The sequence below is a fragment of the Engystomops pustulosus genome, chromosome 2 (assembly GCF_040894005.1).
Source record: "Engystomops pustulosus chromosome 2, aEngPut4.maternal, whole genome shotgun sequence".
Taxonomy (NCBI): domain Eukaryota; kingdom Metazoa; phylum Chordata; class Amphibia; order Anura; family Leptodactylidae; genus Engystomops; species Engystomops pustulosus.
In genome coordinates, this window is record NC_092412.1 from 112,542,326 (window position 1) to 112,563,411 (window position 21,086).

General features: G+C 40.0%; 1 protein-coding gene across 1 annotated transcript in view; it reads left to right on the forward strand.

Annotated features, from left to right (window-relative positions):
• Positions 1 to 21,086, forward strand: part of ZPLD1 (zona pellucida like domain containing 1) — a 120,257-nt gene that overhangs the window by 94,157 nt on the left and 5,014 nt on the right. Inside the window, exons 8-10 of the mRNA XM_072133067.1 lie at positions 155 to 326; positions 2,165 to 2,276; positions 15,450 to 15,479. Coding sequence (XP_071989168.1) covers positions 155 to 326; positions 2,165 to 2,276; positions 15,450 to 15,479 — 314 coding nt within the window. The remainder of the gene's footprint in view (positions 1 to 154; positions 327 to 2,164; positions 2,277 to 15,449; positions 15,480 to 21,086) is intronic.

Sequence of the window (21,086 nt, forward strand, 5' to 3'; positions counted from 1 at the left end):
CTAGGTCCAAATTTCCACAACAATGTAATGGGTACTTACTACTGAAATTTTACTAAAGTAAAGAAAATGCTTAGTCTTTCATACAGTAAATGTTTTATGCCTTCAATACCACGTGTCAATATTAACTGATTCACTATTAATCTTTCATTTGCAGCTGTGATAAAGATCCACAGACAACTATTTTTGAAAATGGGAAAAGTCAAATGGGAAGATTTTCCTTTGAAGTGTTCCGGTTTGTGAAACATAAAAATCAGAAAATGTCCACAGTTTTTTTGCACTGTGTAACCAAACTGTGCAGATCAGATGACTGCCCTTATTTAACACCTGTAAGTGCAGAAAAATGTAACCCTTCTCTGAAAACAAGAATGAAAAATCTTGTCAAAAGTTTTTAACTACATATGCATACACATTTTATCATTTGTTCTTTTTGGCATTGTGTAAATATTCTAAAAAATACAAATACTAAATGGGATATTCCCATTAAGCAAATAAATGTTATTGTTGTATGATGAAAAGTTATACAGGTTTTCAATGTGCTTTATGTAACAATTACTCATAGTTTTCTAGATCGAAAGCTTATATGTTTACTTCTAGTGGATAGAAATCTGTCCATGGTCATGGGATGTCACACAGGTGCACGGCTTGTTAGTATCAGAGACAGTAATCAGAGCTGTGTATTATAACGAGCCGTGTACCTGTGTGACCATGGAAAGATTTTTATCCACTGTAAGTAAACATAGAAGCTTTCTATCAAATGACAGCAAGCAGAGATCTAGAAAACTGTGAAGAATTGATCCTGTAATTATATTATAAAATTTAATAACTCTTTATTATATAAAAAACTATATTTTTTGCCAAAATGGGAACAACCCTTTAAAGGGATTTTCCTTGGACAAAAATCCAAAGTGTACTTACCCTGCTCCAACTTCCTTCATCAAGTACTTCTGGTCTTCATAACCTGTGCCCAGCTGGGAGTCAGGGGTTGGGACCTGCCTAGGTTAATTGTGGTCTTTTTGGAAATGGATTGGCTGAAGTGGGTCCTATGAACCTCCACCACTTTTGGCCAGGTGCGGGTGTTAAACAACCAGAAGTGGGTGCATAGAAGGCTTTGTGTTTTTTGGCTCCTCCGCCCAACCCCAAAGTGGTTTTACAGCATTCCTGACACAGATATTTTCTTCTTCAATTGTGGTTCACATTCTAAAAAAACACTTTCTACATGAAATTTAGGATGTAATGTATGAATAAGGCCTGTCCCTAAGAGGAAGTTTACCGGCCATAGTGAGCGGCATTTCAAAAGGGCTGTCTTAAATCCCTTTTACATAGTTTTGAACATTCCTAGAAGTATTCCTTCTCAATCATTGTCTACCCTTTTGCTGTATTTAAAGGGGCACTCTCTTTAGCTTTTCCCCAACTCAACTAACAGTCCTGTTAAAGGCTGGAGGAGGGGTGTCACTTCAGCCACTTCTATCTTGGGATTTATAGCTACAGTGGAGATACAAGATGATGAAATTGGATTGCATTTTTTGTAGCTAACAATTATGTCTTGAACTACCTGTATCTCTGGTTCTATAGCACAAAGAACATTCCTATTATATTTGATATGATCCCAAAACTATGATTGTAGCTGATATAGAACCCAATATAGAGCTGTCTATAATGATACTTTCACTTTAACCTTTTAAGTTGTCTAGTCTCAGTCAAAAAGCACACTTTTCAGCTGATTTGCTTATAACCTAGTCTTAACATGGTATGCTGGAAAGAATATTCCATACCCTCCCTGAGGGTGCTAATGGTTTACCAGTGTAAAGATGTTAAAAAAAACTCCCTTTACAAGCAGCAATCGTTTATATGGTTCTTTGTGCAGTCTATTTTCAACATAACTCGTTGGTTGCTTGTTTACAATAATTGGCTTAGTTAAACTATAGCATACTGTATATAAAAAACCTTAAAGCAAATGCAAATGCCACTAATACTACGGTAAACCAACAGAGCCATACCGTTACCTATTGGGTAGCCAAAAGCAAAAACTTCACAACAATCTCTCCATAGAATGAAAGCATGAATAATTCACATCATTAATGCAAACATGGTGAAGTATTACTAGAAAATGCCATAAAATATTAATGGTCTAGAAATATATTATCCTTCTTTTATAATCCTATAGACATGCCACAACAGAGAAAGAAGAGATGCACATACAAAGACTACTCTTACCCCACCACAAAGTGTTTCTGGAAATGCTGTTGTGTCTGCTGGACCCATTATTACAAGAAGTGGTAATGTTATTTTCATTTACAAATATTAGAACTCTTTTTTTATTTCCTTATAAGTAAATATATAGCGCTTATTATGCCATTAATGCTTATTCAATACCATTTACTCATGATACATATCACATATTCCCAATTCATCTTTAAATGGATTGAAGTCAAAGTTGTCATCAAATCCAGTTCATCAGATTGCCATGTCTGTTCTGCAATTAGATTTCATTAGATTGAGATGGGTTGCAGTACAAAAGACTGCTTATTGACCAAAGGTGGGTGTTGGAGGAGTTGGTAAGTGACATGTAGTACCATAATATATTCTAGATTACTAAATTTGAATCTTAAACTCATACTTTATACTTATGGATGAATTCCACAGCCTTCAAAGAGCTGGTTGGGGTTTTTGTACAATAGGTACTCAAATAAGCCCTAATCGGCTGCTTTCTACAGTAGGTAGGCAACTTTCTACAATAGGTAAGCTTTTTTTAAAGTAAGTTTTTAATCCAGACTCCTGGTGTACAGGCTGCTCCTCTCACTACCAGGCCCCTGCCACATTTTTGACAACAGTGTGCTTCAACTTCGCCTCCACTCTGTGAATTATATTGCTGAAGTGGCGACAAACGCCTGCTGCAGCACAAACAAAGTTAGAGGATAGTGAAAGACTATGCCAGGTCACATAAAATGTGTAGGTGGAATGAATTTGCTCAAGGACCTTACGGTTAACATATTTTTTTTAGATATTGTTGGAGAGGAGTACTCACGTAGAATATAGGTCACCTCACTGGTCATTTAAAGCCAAGGTCATAACTGATATAAAAATAAACAAATAAAATCATAATGTTCAGTATTGCCACTTCCCAAAAGTCCTGATCTATAGAAAATACCAAACAAAGGTTCAAAACACCCCATTTTGCAACATAAAATACCTTTAACTAAAAGTGATCAAAAGATCATACAGCGAAGAAAACATCAATTTGTCGTGCAAAAGATTATACCTCACACAGCAACGTACACAGTAGTATGAAAAAGTAATTAGCATCAGAAGATGGTAAAATGAAGAAATTTTTAGTACAGCAGGCTTATCAAAACATATAGAAAACCTATATAAATTTGGTATCTTGGTGATCGTACAGACTAAAGGAATAAAGAAAACATGTCATTTGGAGAGCAAAGTGAAAGCTGTAAAAACCGAGCCCACAAGAAAATGGTGCAAATTTCTTTTTTTACGTATTTTACCAGATTTAAATTTGTTTTCCCACTTCCCAGTATACGGCATGGAATATGTAGTACTGTCACTAGAAAGTAGAATTTGTTACGAAGAAAACAAACCCTCACATAGCTCTGTACAACAAAAATAAAAAAGTTATAGATTTTTGAAGGTGGGGAATGAAAAAATCAAATCAAAATCAAATCAAAATCAAAAATCAAAGGGCGAAGTTTTAATTTAGGGGTTAAATACACATGTATCCAGTATACACACATTTGAAACATACTCATACAAATATATGACAACTAGCCCCACAAACCATATACCCATATAATTACAAATATATACATCTATTACACATAATTACTCACACATGCAGTACATACACCCATCACACAAACATGATTTATATCTACATATGTATATAGCATACATTACTGAACATACATACTGTACATACATTAGTGAACATTTACACCGTAATTACACATATTTCACATATGCTGTACTACATATACATGACACACACTCACACACAAATACAGTTACACACCCCTTCAGATGACAATAGTTTGGATCCACAGCTTCCAGCTACTGGATGCTGAGTTTCCAGCACTAATTCCTTGACCCGAAAGCTGCTTGGCTGGTGTCACATTACACAGCAGGGAGCCAGGGAACTGGAACCCTTCCTCCATTAGACCTCCATTGCTGCTGGGAATAGCATGGACCTACCGTCCCCAAGCAGGCAGATGCAGCACATGGAGGAGCCACGGGCCCTTCTGGACTTGTGGGCCCGATCGCAGTCACACCCTCTGCGACCACGATTGTAATGCCCCTGCTTTCGAGCCATGCAATACACAAATATATCATTGTCTGTAATCGACATCCCCACTATATTTGAAGATATTCAGAATTCTCTAGTTAAATGATCACTTTTTCATTTCACTTCCAAACTATATAATTAAATATGTGGCAGCTGTTATTTTCTGCTCTACCCAGATATCTGGTACTTGTTAAGAGTACAGGAAAGAGAACAATGAAAGTAATAAATGGTTGCTGTACTGTAATGACAAACACATATCTAACAATTAGCATACGCTATAATTCACTTTCCAGAATTATTTTTTTAAAAGATTTTTATTTTCCAACTATTCCAGTCACATGAAGTTCTCTTTATCTGATTGTAAAACAATGCTAGAACGCCCACAAAGCCGCAAGATTAGTAAACTGTCAATCAAACTAACTTTAAGATTCTTTGTTCTTAGTAACTTTAGTTATACTAAAGTTTCAATGTAAATTCCTGAAATCAGAGTCTGGCAAATATTGATTATTTGTTCCACAAAATATCAAATAAGCCCTTTAGCCAGAATCTATACTTGACTATAATGGCATTACATATTTACATACCTGAGGGGGGATTTATGAACGTTAGTCTTATGGTATACAAAACTTGAAATGGCACACGTCCAGGAATTGCGACTATTTCCCCACCTTACGCCACCTCCATGCAAAGTGGGTACGGAGGGGCATGAAGGGGGTCTGTCCCCAGCTCTGGAGTGGGTCAGCAGGGGTGCTCCTGCTAAATATATGGTAACATTTTGACATTTATGATTAAAAGGAAGAAGTAAATACAAAAAAAGTTAAAGTATATAGTTAAAATACAATAATGTGTGTATAATGTGTGTATGGGTCAAAAAAGTGTCCATGAAAAACCAGAGCAGTCTATATTTATTGTGGTCCCCAAATGATTATATAATTTCAGTTGCTAAAAAAAGAAAATTGGCATGTTTTGATAAATTATTTCATAAAAACTGAAATGTTGATGTTTACAAGGACAAGGACAAAGTTTGTAGGGCACTGGATGGATAGAAGCACTTTTTAGTAGCTGTTATATACATAGCTAAGGAGGAAAAGTAAATGTTTTACTTTTTTTAGTTGTCTGGCTAAATGGACCTAAAAATCCTAGAAAGTACTATGTTGAAGCAAGTAGTTATATCAGTAGTCTAGCAGCAGTCCAGGCACACTGCAGGCTCAGTTCTCATAGAGCTAAACTTGCAGTAAACCTGGAAGGCTGCCTCGCTATAGACATCGCTATCTGCTTGCCGAGGAATGGTAGAAATAGTGGTACCAGTTGTCTCCCTGCCACAATCATTTAAGAACTATCTGTTGATAGTTTTAGCACAAAAAATATTAAACATTGAACATGGATGATTTTTAATGTTTTCATTCTTCTACATAAAGGATGTGAGAAACTGGGATCTCCTCTCTAAGGTAATACATGATACCTGCTAGCCAGCAGACTACTCAGGGAAACTGAGTTATAGTTACAAAACTACCAACAAAGTTATAAAAGTACTGATACATGTAGGATACAAGTCACATTATGGCCTGGAATACTTTTATTCTTAAATACAGCTTATTTTAAAAAGGCACCTAAATTGTATGAACTGTTATGCACTTCATAAGGCTTTTACCTGTTTAAATATCAATTTCATTATTCAGCACAACACAGCACAATACAGTCACAACACATGTGACAATTCTGCCATTCAGAATGAGAACAGGAATTTGAATGCCCAGTTTGATCACTAGTTATCATGATGCTTCCAGATTCATTTGGCTTGGAAAGTGAGGTTAATTTCCAGCACTGGCTGAAATAGTACAACACTAGACAATCATAATTTCACAAATAGCTTCAATGCATAATTAAAAACATAAACAGAACATCCACAGCAAGAAAGGGAAAGCATAACATAACGGACAGTGAAGAAAAAATGTTATTAGTGGACATAGTTTTGGGGATAATATGATTACATTCTAATATATATTCAAGTTTTGTTTGGAAGTTTAGTAACTTTCTTCCTAATAAGGAAGCCAACACATTCAAATTCATGAATCAAATTCATGTACAAAGTAAAGCAAGCCCCAAAAAATACATAGTTTAGCAGGTGTAAGGTCACAGAAAACTACTTCCTTGCTGTTTCCTTTTCAGGAAGGACATTTCTATCCTTTCTGATACTTGAAGCAAAATATAAATTGCAACTTACCCTCCATTAAAACATGGAAAGAAATCAAAGCTGCCTACTTCTATGTAAAAGAAGTACTCACCAGCAGTAAATATACTGCAAATATACATATAAACTTGGAATGAATGTACTGCACACAAAAATATTCACCAGCAATGAAAAGCCTGCACACATAAATATTTAGCAGTAGTGAATAACTAAGCATAGATATAAAGCAGCAAGAAATATAATCCACATAATTACAACAATCAAAGGCATAATTTACTGTTTACATTAATCCCTTATTTCTGATGCCCTTTCGGTTTTGTGTTCCATTTTTTGCATCCCTCCTTTAAAGATCAATAATTTTTTTTATTTTTCAATGTGTAACTAATTGAACTTCCTAGTGGAGGTTTTGAATATTCCATGCCATGCCAAATCCAGTGAAATTGATGAAAAATGCATCTGCCCCCATTTCTATGTTTTTATGGCTTTCATTGTCTGCACTGAAGTGGGGATTTGATACCTATCATGTTTATGATTTTTTAATCATATTTTTGTATCAATTCTAGAGAAAAGAGAGTACATTTGAACTTTTTTTTAAACATTAAAATGATTTACCTGTAATTGGAGACTCCCTAAGATACTTTAACCCTAGGGGGTCTGATCATTCCTACCATATACTGCTATGCAATGTGGCACAAATGACAACATATAGAGAGTCCTTCAGACTCCATAGTGAGAATTAGGATGCCTACAACCTCATCCATAACCTGGTTTTGGCAGAGGCATTTCCTTGGAGGGTCATATGAACTTGAAGTGTTCAAAATGCTGTACAGACCTTGAAACAGTAGCATTGAAAAAGTAATCAAAAGTCACAAAAAATGACACTGAACACACCTGTACAGTACACCCACGTATACACCTGTACATGCAGAAAACAAGCCCTCACACAGCTCTTTAAATGGAAAAATAATAAAGTTATGCATTTTTTAAGATGGGGAGTGAAAAATGAAAAGGGAAAAACAAATGGCCTGGTCATTAAGGAGTTAAAGTTATATCCTATGTGTGCATTATAACCCAAAAGGTTTATTCTGCAGTTAAAAGTGGACATGGTCTTTGGAGTTAGTGGAATTGGCCTGTTCAATTTCTTTGGTGGGCCAAAAAAATCATCTAATATTCCATTTTCACCTTTTATTGCTAGGCTTTAATTAAAGCTGACTCACATTTTTGTAGGAAGGAGACCGTTCTTGTTAAAGCGCATTCCTGACTGACTTTCTCCTTCAGCTACACACACTGTACCAATTCATGAACAGACAGGACTCTCATAAAACAATGATTAATTGGCAGGTGATATTGGTTGGTTATCTAGCCAGCCAGGTTAATAAGTCCTATAAAGTGCTTGTTTAGCATACAAATTGCCTACAGCATTGAGATTTAAGTGTACAGGAGAGATGACAGCACATATTTTTATGTGCAAGTAATTCCAGGTCTGTGTAGAACAAAAGAGGAATTGCAACGAATATGACAGGACTTGACATTAAAGTACGAAACTTTACACCTCGCTACTCTTAGGAAGAAGTGGCTTGGATAACATCCCTTAGAGCCATCAGTATTGTTCAATCAATACCACTATAAGCCACTAATCAATATGCAGCAAACAAGCACTTATGAAATGAAGTGCTCTTATCATTTCTCTAAAAGATGAATTCCTGACATACATCTCTTCTGAAGTGGAATTCATTCTATATCAAACCTACAATGAGTATACACGAAGCGCTTTTAATTAAAGTCTACTGCCCATGCATTTTAATGCTGTGATAGGTGTCTGCCCAGCTTTTTAAATGGGGTACTTGTTTTTGATTCAACTCTTTAAGTGGAAACATAATGCTGCCAACAATTGGTATATGTGCAGCACTGGCAAGGGGATGCAGAATCCTTTTCAATTTATGATGCTTCTCCGAGTCTAAATGATTCCACAAATACCACAAGCTTATTTGGATTGAGGTAATAGGATCCTTGTAATAGCTTGAAATGTTGTGCCAAAAGTCCGATTGATACAGATATTGAATTTGAGCATGAACCGAAAGAGGGACACAGTTTTTTATACATTTTTCATAAACAAAACCATTTTACTCATCAAAATTTTCAACTTTTAAGAAGATTTACCATAAAAAAGCAAACCAGATAAACCAGGGGCAGTGTGGCTGTAGTAATCATCTTATCTTTCTTATCCATGGTCTCCTTCCTTTTGAAATAAAATTTAAAAATTACTCTTATGAGCCAAGAGAATTCTGGGGGTGTTGCCAGAGCCCCTCAACGCTGAAGATGAACAGGCTGCTACAGTGCGCAAGGAGCACTTGACCCCTCCCCTGTGTGCTGAAATTTACTCTGCTGCAGTGAGATTAGATCAGAAAGAGGAAGTGAAGTGCTAATGAAGCAGAGGGGGAGACAGTGTAACAGACGGTGAATCAGCTGCATGGAGGGAATCTGGTACAACTTCCCAGTGCCCTTCAGGCTCATTATCATAATTATGAAAGTTTATTTGGAGAATAAATATTAGAAGATTACCACAGTCACGGTGCCCAAATCTATGAGTAAGTGTCCCTGGTTTATCATACTTTTTTTTAATGGCAGATTTCAATTAAAGCAAACATGTAACCAGGTATGTCATTTTTAGCTGACACCAGTGATGGTGAACCTATAGCATTGGTGCCAGCCCTTTTGGTGGGCATCCAGACTATCACTCCAGCACAGAGTTCACCAGACAGGACTCAAAGACTCTTCCTGCGGTTCCTGGCAACTTAAGAGATGCTGCTCTCAGGGCTGTTTTAATGTGACATGTCCTTGGCTGTTTGCAAATGCAGGAAGAGTAAGAAAGTGTGGCCAAGCCTGGATTTTCTTTGGAGGTCCTCTGGCTGGACCCATGATTCTTCCTGTACACAGAGAGACCAGTGATAAAAGCTACAATGATGGTCTAAATTTGCCCTCCTTCTTTAAACTGTATTGGTGGCCTTAGGGGGCCAATACAATTTAAAGTTGTTAAGTTACTTCTTAAATTGCAGATAAATAAGTGGGTTTTGGTTGTAGTTTGGGGAATTGGTCTCTAAAACATTTGCTATCACTGACCTATGCTATGCTGATCCAGCACACTCATCTAGCTCCCTCCCCACTCATACACAGCAGCTGAGGGATAGTGCAGTGATTCATTACTTCTGCCTGTCGGGGACAACATAGTGATTACGTTCTCAGCTTATGCTGAGTGAGAGAGCATCATTGTCATAATTTTATAAATGTTTTTATAAACAGGTAGCTGATGTGTACCGCCGAAATGTTGACCATGTTGTTTAGAACTTTCTTTAAACCTTGTAGGCAGTGGTGTAGCTAGGAATGAGTGGGCCCCATATCAAACATTTTTCTGCCCCCACTGACCACAGCACATACTCCCATCCTTTGCCCGTTTTGCACATATATAAGGGTCCATATATGATGCCCGTATATAAGCCCTGCCACACAGTCAACACACCTTGTAGAGGGCAGAAGTTCTTGCATTATATATCAAAATATGATGCAAGGACTCCTCATTTGCTGGCTGGAATGCAGCTTATACAGTTTATACGGCTTGGGCGCTGCAGTCCGGCTGTCAGATGAGAAGTACTTGCATCATATTTTGATATAATGCAAGGACTTCCATCCTCTGCAAGGTATGCAGTCTGTGGGGCCGGACTGACATACAGGCCTGTATCCACAGGCTAGTCTAGGGACTCTTTCACATCTGAAGGCAGTCCATGCTTATCCAGTTACTGCTTATCTTCCTTTGACTTCATAGGAGTCCATGCAATATGGCACACAGGAGTCCTGAAATGCAGGGCCCCTGTGTGCAAAAAATAAAGGGGTAACTTGTGTTCATTGGTCTACTTTTGAAAGTACCAGTGAACACTAAAAACCCAATGCAGATTATTGAATGAAAGAAGCACTAGAGTAACACTATTTATATATACTTTTTTGTTAACCTGTTTTTTTTAATGTTTCAGATTTTGTGAATGCTGTATACTTTGCCTGATTTGGTGGACTACATCAGTGATGTGGATAATTTGTTTTAATAAAATGTTTGACAACGGTGTATCAGGGAGTTTCTATTTTCATAAAATATATTTCCTTAAAAAAAATGTGTGTTTTTTTAACTCAAAACTTACCTTAGTAATGGTTATGTCAAATAGATGGCTCACATTATTAAGGCAGGAGCCGGATGTTAGCCAGTAGAAAAGGCTAACACTAACCCCCTTATCATTACCCCATTACCCAGTAATGTCAGGGGGCTGCTGCTGTATCTGGCTGGTAATGAAAATTGGGGACTTACGCTAACTTTTGTAACTAGCCAGATACAATACATTAGCAGCACCCTGACAGTACTGGGGTTTGAGTGACCATTGTTTTTGGGCTATCACAGTTAAATAATGACAGCCTGCAGCCGCTCCAGTATCTGATCATCTATAGATGGTCACATATTACATTGAAACTGGCTCTCCCCGGCACCCCTGGTGGCGGTGGGTCCATGGTAATGATAAGGGGGATAGTGTTAGCCTTTTTACTGGCCAACAGTAGGCCTTTTTAAGGAAATACACTTTATTACAATAAAAACTCCCTGACACACCATTGTTAAGCATTTTATTTAAAAAAATTATACAGATCATTGATGTAGTACACTGAATCAGGCGAAGTATAAATCAGTATACTAAGATCTGAAAAACACAAATAAAAGGCATCAGATAAAATACATACACACACCTATATATACATATATACATACATACACACATGTATACCCTATATACTCGGGGATAAGCCAAGGCATCTAATTTATATCTAAATATCTAAATTTATATCTAATTTATATTTATCTAATAATAACTGTGGAAAATTATTACTTGAGTATAGCCTAGCGTGGGAAATGCAGCCGCTACTCTTAAATAAAAAGCCCAGAAGTAACTTCCCTTCACTAATAAAATGCCCAGCAGTGGCCTCCCTTCACTAATAATATGCCCAGCAGGCCCCAGACCCTGATGGCTATCTGGGTGATTTTTTTTAAAGCATTTAGAGACATATGACCGGAGTCAGCAATATAAATCAATTTTTCTTTATATCCAAATGTGAAAAGACATAAAACACCAGTACATCACCATATCTTCGGCAAACAGTGTCAATTGTCCATAAAATTGTAGCACGCTAGGAGATCATGGCTTTTCACTGAGCAACCGACGCCCGTATGGTCTAGTGTGACGTTTCGGAGGTGTGTCCTCCTTCCTCAGTCTGAGGAAGGAGGACACACCTCCGAAACGTCACACTAGACCATACGGGTGTCTGGTCATATTTGGATATAAAGAAAAATTGATTTATATTGCTGACTCCGGTCATATGTCTCTAAATGCTTGGTTAATGGGTTATGAGAGCCCTCATTTGTAGACCGGTGTACACACTAGGAGTCACATGCTACAGAGCTTTTTTGTTTTTTTGGTTGATGATTTTTTTTAAAGCACTAGAATTACAGGTGGTCCCACATAAGGTGACTTTATACAACACAATACTAAGCGGTACCCCCCTGTACAGGGACATAAATGTAGCCCACATAAAGCTACTACACAAGGAGGGTAGGGACACGGAAAACCCTAACTCCTACCGGTCAATCTCGTTAATTAATGTCGATATGAAGATATTGTCAAAACTCTTCGCAGACTGTCTAGTGCTGATATTGCCCTCTCTGATACGGGGAAAACAGTTGGGAATTGCTCAAGGCAGGGCGACGGTCACGAAAATCAGAAGGGTTTCAGTCTTGCTCGTAGGGATGGAGGGAAATACATCTGAAGGGGAGGTTCCTGCTTTTGTACCCTAGATGGCGAAAAAGCATTTGATAATGTACGATGGGGGCACACTGCGTCCTCTTTGAGTATCATAGAGTATGGGAAATGGTCATCGTAGGATAAAAATAAATAAATAGTTAAATATGTTAGGTATCCTGCATCCAAAAATGTCCAATATATCAAAATATAATAATGGTTATTCTCAGCTTTGAACCCCATAACAGAAAATAGTGCTCAAATGTTCAAAACACCACTTTTTTGCGATTGTGAAACATATACAAATTTTATAAAAAGTGATAAAAAGGTTGAACAGTCCCTTAAATGGTAGCAAAGAAAACGGCAGGTTATCCCACAAAAAATGACGCCTCATAAAGCTCTGTACACCAAAGTAAGAAAAAATTATTGTGTGTATTAGAACACAAGAAAGCCTGTATAAATTTTGTATTCCTGCCATCATATCAAAGAATGTAATCCAAAGAATAAAAAAATATTAGGTGTTTTGTTAGATTCAAACAGCTTACTTGGGACACCCCCTCATTTGTAAAGTTAGAATGATCGATTACCTATGTGGGATAGTCAGGGATTTGAGAATTGTCCACTTTGCCAATAGATCACCTGGTTTGTAACTTAGGAAAATAGTGATGATTGGATCATTGTAGGCTTTATTTTCCCTAACTAGTCATACGTTATCGAAGTTTAAAGGCTTAAAGTACTGTGAAAAAGCTGCTTTAAATTTGTTGGATAAATTCAAGTATACTTTCTCTCTCTGTTCCAGCACCACTGTTGCTTGTTTTTTATGCTTAGCGCCTAATGTAATCAGTTTGCCTCCTATGAATGTTTTGTGAGCTTCCCAGTTAATAATTGGGTTTGTGTTATCTGCTTAATTAACATTAAGAAAGGAGACTAATTCCCACTTAATCTCCTTAAAAATGGAAGGACTCATTGAGCTGCAATTGAAAAAAGGATTTCCTAACTCCTAAAGCTTCATGACCATGCAGTGGTTGGTTCTTTGGAATTTAATACACCCTGTACTAAAGAAGGGGACTGATTTTGATTTGATCAATATGCGTGTGCAAGTTATGTGGCAAGTTGAAAAGGTATAGTCTTGTGTAGACGGGTTCCATTATTTACATCACGTGTGAGAACCAGCCTGGGGTGGGAAAAACCATGTGTCTCATAGCCGCAGGGTACTTATCAAGTAAACTATTTAGGATGACATTGAAGTCTTCTGCTTTTATCACTCATCTCTGTTAGAGGGAAAAGAGTTTGCACCACATTTAGTAACAGATCATGGCCACGATTTACTACTATAGCACCCGGCCACAGATAATGGCAAAAAATAAAAATGGTAAAAGGTTGGCCCAATAAATGGATCGCCTGTTGATGAGTTGCCACTGACTTATTGCTTTCACAAAAGTAACATTGACTAGAAGAAAAAAGGTAAGGTGGATACCAAGAGATCCTGAAGTAAGTCAGGTATATAAAGAGAGTAAGTGGTGTATGGGGTCACATCCTTGGCATCAAAAATATAAACCATACGTGGATATTACTGAATAAATGACCTAATTCCCTTTTTTTCAATAAAGAATAATTCCAATATTTGAAAAAGCAATTATGCTTACTGGAGCCCATGCATTTTCTCGCATTTGACTGAGGAGGATTTTCTGCATATTTTCCTTTTATTACCACTTGTGAAAAAAGAACTTTTTACAATGATACAAAGAGTGAAAAAAATAAAGGAGTCTGAATACTTTCAGTACCCACGGTATTTCTTAATATAGTATTTTTAGTCAACTATTTCAGTCATGAAAATACCTTTTCATGACCTTTGTAAATTGACATACTGTATGTATAGAAAACTAAAATTAGTGGGAACAGGCACTAACAAAAAGAACCTATGTAAACTGTTTTACAGTAATTTTGCATGTTCTTCCAATAGTACATCGATAGACTGTAAACCAAAAGTCAATTAAGTTCAGGAATGTTATTTGCAAGGTATACTTGTTGTTCCATTTGTTCTTACAGAAAACAAATGGATCTCTTCTTAGGTTTTTCTCGTCAGCTGTTGAAAGCAGATTAATCATTATTACATTTCATTTGTGAAAAGGGCATGTGTTTAGTACAAAGCATTGCTCCCTAAAGCCACAAAGCACTGACCTTTTGGTGATTTTACAGACTTATTGTACATGCCGTAAGAAAAGATGTTTTGATGCAAAATCTTCAATACCTTCATAATTTTCAAAGGGTATTAAATTATAACACTGAAGAAGTGAGGGCAGTAGCAAAGCAAGACGGGCACCTGGCCTGTTGAGGTCTGTAAAGTAAGATGAGAAGCCTCCTGCAACTGATCTATTTTTTGCTCTTAGAATGAAGCTTTTATGACTGTTTCCTAAAGAACCTTTATTGTCTCTTTTGCAGTGCGGTTGCATTATTTTTGTGAGCAAATACGTTTTGCTTTACTGGAAACTGTATTTTAAAAAACGAATGTGAAAAGAAGAGCAAATCTCCTTTTTTATATTTTTGCATCTCTGCTACAAGAGTGAAGAGAATGCAAATAGATGCACAGTCAAGTTAAACACCCTAAAATTCTCCATCATCAAGGCTAGTTAATGCAAGAAAATAATATGCCAACTGTATTAATTATGTAATTTACATTATTATTAAAGCATTGACTGTACAATTTGCAGATTTACCACTTTGCAAGAGCACACAACCATCCTTTGTAGTATTTGGGAGGCAATTCTGCAGAACCACCGAAGATCCACTATACAGCAGATTGAGACATCTGCTTCTGGCTACATGTGTAGTAAACAGGGGATTATTTGGGTGTCATAATGCCACCCCCTCGCAATCAATGGCCTATCCTGATCATAAATAAAAAAAATGGGTGGGAAATAACAAGTATTTGCTGTATGTAGATTTCAGTTTTTACTTTTGCTTTAGGACTTTGAGTATTTTTGATATTGAAAACACATATAAAATAAATTGTACATCAACGTGGTGCAAACTATTCTCGATAATACTTAAAAAAAATGTTTTATTTGTATATTATATTTATTTTTTTGTTTCATGAAATTATGTAAGTACTGACTTTTTGTTTTATATCTTGTTATAGATGAAACACCTACAAATAACTCACAACTTGGTAAGCTCATTTTTCCCCCTTAATTGTTGCATTTAAATTAAATTTTTTGTAGACTAATTCATTAATGCTAATTCATTCATTAGTTCAACAAGTAGGTCTAATAGGTTCAGGATCATTGCAATTTTTCTTCTTATACAGAATGTGCGTTAACAAAAATGATGCACATAAAACTTGAGAGAAATAGAAAGAGAATAGAATCTTAAAGGGTCACTGTCACCAAGTTTTACTCACCCCCTAAACTATGAACTAAAATATGTTGTATATACTTCCCCTTTTTATAATTATCTCAACTGTGCATCTATAAAAAACTCACCAAAGTCATATACAAATGAGCTGAAAAGTGCTGATCAGAGCCTGAGATGAGTCACTGTTAGAGGCTGAAGGGTGATCATTAGAGATGAGCGAACATACTCGTCCGAGCTTGATGCTCGATCGAGCATTAGCGTACTCGTAACTGCTCGTTGCTCGGACGAGTATTTCGCCCGCTCGAGAAAATGGCAGCTCCCGCCGTTTTGCTTTTTGGCGGCCAGAAACAGAGCCAATCACAAGCCAGGAGACTCTGCACTCCACCCAGCATGACGTGGTACCCTTACACGTAGATAGCAGTGGTTGGCTGGCCAGATCAGGTGACCCTGGGATAGACTAGCCGCTGCCCGCGCTGCTCGGATCATTCTCTGTCTGGATGCCGCTAGGGAGAGAGCTGCTGCTGCTCAGGGAAAGCGTTAGGGTGTTCTATTAGCTTACTGTTAGGCAGGAGGGATTCTAAAAGAACCCAACAGCCCTTCTTAGGGCTACAATAACGTTATAATTTTTTTTTTTTTTTATTTGCAGCTAGTACCATATTGTGAGGAATTAGCAGGGGGACTTGCTACCGTTGTGTTTAGCTCTTAGTGACACACATATCCACCTCAAACCCCAAAGTGGGAAAATTTATTAGGGGTTTGAGTAGAATTAGGCACAGTCTGCCAGTTTCTTTTTATTTTACGTTTATTTTTTTCATAACTCAGCGTCATCTCATCTGGCATAGTAGTGTGCTGTAATACTTGGCTAGAAAATAGCCATAGGAGAATACAAACGTCTTAATTACGCCTACAGTAGCGTTATATATATTTGATTTCTGGTTGATCTGCTGGTGGCTGTACTTGCTGCAGTGCATCTACTATCAAATTGGGAGCAATTTGGAGTCAGACTTGCGACCACTGTGTTTTAGTGACGCACATATCCATCGCAAAGACCGAAGTGGGAAAATTTATTAGGGCCCGGGGTTGTATTTCAATTAGGCACAGTCTGCCAGTTTCTTTTTATTTTACGTTTATTTTTTTCATAACTCAGCGTCATCTCATCTGGCATAGTAGTGTGCTGTAATACTTGGCTAGAAAATAGCCATAGGAGAATACAAACGTCTTAATTACGCCTACAGTAGCGTTATATATATTTGATTTCTGGTTGATCTGCTGGTGGCTGTACTTGCTGCAGTGCATCTACTATCAAATTGGGAGCAATTTGGAGTCAGACTTGCGACCACTGTGTTTTAGTGACGCACATATCCATCGCAAAGACCGAAGTGGGAAAATTTATTAGGGCCCGGGGTTGTATTTCAATTAGGCACAGTCTGCCAGTTTCTTTTTATTTTACGTTTATTTTTTTCATAACTCAGCGTCATCTCATCTGGCATAGTAGTGTGCTGTAATACTTGGCTAGAAAATAGCCATAGGAGAATACAAACGTCTTAATTACGCCTACAGTAGCGTTATATATATTTGATTTCTGGTTGATCTGCTGGTGGCTGTACTTGCTGCAGTGCATCTACTATCAAATTGGGAGCAATTTGGAGTCAGACTTGCGACCACTGTGTTTTAGTGACGCACATATCCATCGCAAAGACCGAAGTGGGAAAATTTATTAGGGCCCGGGGTTGTATTTCAATTAGGCACAGTCTGCCAGTTTCTTTTTATTTTACGTTTATTTTTTTCATAACTCAGCGTCATCTCATCTGGCATAGTAGTGTGCTGTAATACTTGGCTAGAAAATAGCCATAGGAGAATACAAACGTCTTAATTACGCCTACAGTAGCGTTATATATATTTGATTTCTGGTTGATCTGCTGGTGGCTGTACTTGCTGCAGTGCATCTACTATCAAATTGGGAGCAATTTGGAGTCAGACTTGCGACCACTGTGTTTTAGTGACGCACATATCCATCGCAAAGACCGAAGTGGGAAAATTTATTAGGGCCCGGGGTTGTATTTCAATTAGGCACAGTCTGCCAGTTTCTTTTTATTTTACGTTTATTTTTTTCATAACTCAGCGTCATCTCATCTGGCATAGTAGTGTGCTGTAATACTTGGCTAGAAAATAGCCATAGCAATAGGATAGCATCGTTTGGTTTAAAAAACTAAAAAACACAAAAAAAAAACAAAAAAAAAAAAAAAGTTAAAAAAAAAAAACAAGTTATAACTCTCATTTTCAAAATGTTTAACCCGAGGGCTAGGGGTAGAGGACGAGGGCGGGGACGTGGGCGTCCAACTACTGCAGGGGTCAGAGGCCGTGGTCCTGGGCGGGGTGAGACACCACCTGCTTATGAGGGAGCAGGGGAACGCCGCAGAGCTACACTCCCTAGGTTCATGTCTGAAGTTACTGGGAATCGTGGTAGAGCACTGTTGAGGCCAGAACAGTGCGAACAGGTGATGTCGTGGATTGCCGACAATGCTTCGAGCAATTTGTCCACCAGTCAGTCTTCCACGCAGTCCACCCATGTCACCGAAATCGGCACTCCTCCAGCTCCTGCACCTCAGCCTCCTCCCCCCCAGTCTGCCCCCTCCCAGCAAAATTTGCCATTTGAACCGGCATACTCTGAGGAACTGTTTTCTGGACCCTTCCCACAGTCACAAACCACTTGTCCGGTTGCTGATGAGCAATTTTCCGATGCCCAGGTTTTCCACCAGTCGCAGTCTGTGGGTGATGATGACCTTGTTGACGTAGTGGAAGAAGTGTGTAAAGAGGTGTCCGACGATGAGGAGACACGGTTGTCAGACAGTGGGGAAGTTGTTGTCAGGGCAGGAAGTCCGAGGGGGGAGCAGACTGAGGGATCGGAGGATGATGAGGTGACAGACCCAAGCTGGGTTGAGAGGCCGGGTGAACACAGTGCTTCTGAGACGGAGGAGAGTCCTCGACCAGAACAGGTTGGAAGAGGCAGTGGTGGGGCCAGACGGAGAGGCAGGGCCAGAGCTGGTGCATCAGCGCCAAATGTGTCAACTAGTGAAGCTCCCGTGGCGAGGGCTCCTGCGGCGAGGGCTAGATTTTCAGAAGTCTGGAGGTTCTTTAAGGAAACACCGGATGACCGACGGACTGTGGTGTGCCACATTTGCCAAACCAGGATCAGCAGGGGTTCCACCACTACTAGCTTAACTACCACCAGTATGCGCAGGCATATGAATGCTAAACACCCCACTCAGTGGCAACAAGCGCGTTCACCTCCGGCCGTGCACACCACTGCTCCTTCCCCTGTGTCAGCTGATAGTCAGCCCCCTGCCCAGGACCCTGCCACAAAAACCCCATCGTCGCCTCCACGATCCTCCACAGCATCCACCAGCGTTCAGCTCTCCATACCCCAGACGCTGGAGCGGAAACGCAAATATAGTGCAACCCACCCGCACGCCCAAGCCCTTAATGTGCACATCTCCAGATTGCTAAGCCTGGAGATGCTGCCCTATAGGCTAGTAGAGACCGAGGCCTTTCGCAGCCTCATGGCGGCGGCCGCCCCTCGGTATTCGGTCCCCAGCCGCCACTACTTTTCCCGATGTGCCGTCCCAGCCCTGCACCAGCACATGTCAGACAACATAATCCGTGCCCTGACCAACGCCGTTTCTGACAAGGTCCACCTGACCACGGACACGTGGACGAGTGCTGCCGGGCAGGGCCACTATATATCTCTGACGGCACATTGGGTTAACTTGGTGGAGGCTGGGACCGAGTGTGACCCTGCGGCTGGTCATATACTGCCGACGCCGAGGATTGTGGGGCCCACCTCGGTCCAGGTGTTTGAGGCCTACTATGCCTCCTCCTCCTCCCACCCCTCCTCCACCTCCTCCTCCGAACGACCATCCGTGGGCATGGCGCCATCAGTCGGTAGCTCTAGGCACAGCAGCAGTGCCGTCGCTAAGCGACAGCAGGCGGTGCTCAAACTGCTGAGCCTAGGCGATAAAAGGCACACCGCCCAAGAACTATTACAGGGCATCACGGCGCAGACTGATCTGTGGCTGGCACCGCTGAACCTGAAGCCAGGCATGGTTGTGTGTGACAACGGCCGTAACCTGGTGGCGGCTCTGCAACTCGGCAGACTGACACATGTGCCATGCCTGGCCCATGTGTTAAATCTGATAGTTCAGCGTTTCCTCAAGACATACCCCAATCTGTCTGATTTGCTCACGAAGGTGCGCCGCATCTGTGCGCATTTCAGGAAGTCCAGCACAGATGCTGCCACTCTCAGGGCAGCGCAGCGCCGCCTCCAACTGCCCGCTCACCGACTGTTGTGCGACGTGCCCACGAGGTGGAATTCAACACTGACCATGTTATCCAGAGTTTACCAGCAGCGCCGAGCGATTGTAGACTGCCAGATGTCAACTTCCACCAGAACTGGTAGTTAGGTCAGTCAGCTTCCTCAAGTCTACAATGAGGAGTGGACGTGGATGTCTGATATCTGTCAGGTGCTGAGTAACTTTGAGGAGTCAACACAGATGGTCAGTGGCGATGCCGCCATCATCAGCCTCACCATCCCGCTGCTTGGCCTGTTGAAAAACTCTCCGGTCAGCATGAAGTCGGAAGCTTTGCGCTCCTCACAAGAGACAGGGGAAGAAGATTCCCTTGTTGATAGCCAAAGCACCCTTAGGTCTGTTTCTCAGCGCATATCGGAGGAGGTGGAGGTGGAGGAGGATGAGGAGGAAGAGGAGGAGAATGTTGGCGAGACACAAGAGGGGACCATTGTTGAGTCCTACACTGTTGAGCGTGTATGGGCAGAAGAAGAGGAGTTGGAGGAGTTGGAGGAGGAGGAAATGGACAGTCAGGCCAGTGAGGGGAGTGAATTCTTACGCGTTGGTACTCTGGCGCATATGGCAGATTTCATGCTAGGCTGCCTATCCCGTGACCCTCGCGTTCAAAGAATTTATTCCAGCACCGATTACTGGGTGTTCACTCTCCTGGACCCACGGTACAAGCAAAATCTTTCCACTCTCATCCCTGGAGAGGAAAGGAGTGTGAGAATGCATGAATACCAGCAGGCCCTGGTGCACAAGCTGAAACAGTATTTCCCTTCTGACAGCGCTAGCGGCAGAGTGCGTAGTTCTGCGGGACAAGTAGCGAGGGAGAGTAGGCGAGCAGGCAGCTTGTCCAGCACTGGCAAGGGTACGCTTTACAAGGCTTTTGCCAGCTTTATGTCACCCCAGCAAGACACTGTCACCTGTCCCCAGTCTCGGCAGAGTAGGGCTGATCTTTACAGAAAGATGGTGAGGGAGTACGTAGCTGACCATACCATCGTCCTAAATGATCACACAGCTCCCTACAACTACTGGGTTTCAAAGCTGGACATGTGGCACGAACTGGCGCTCTATGC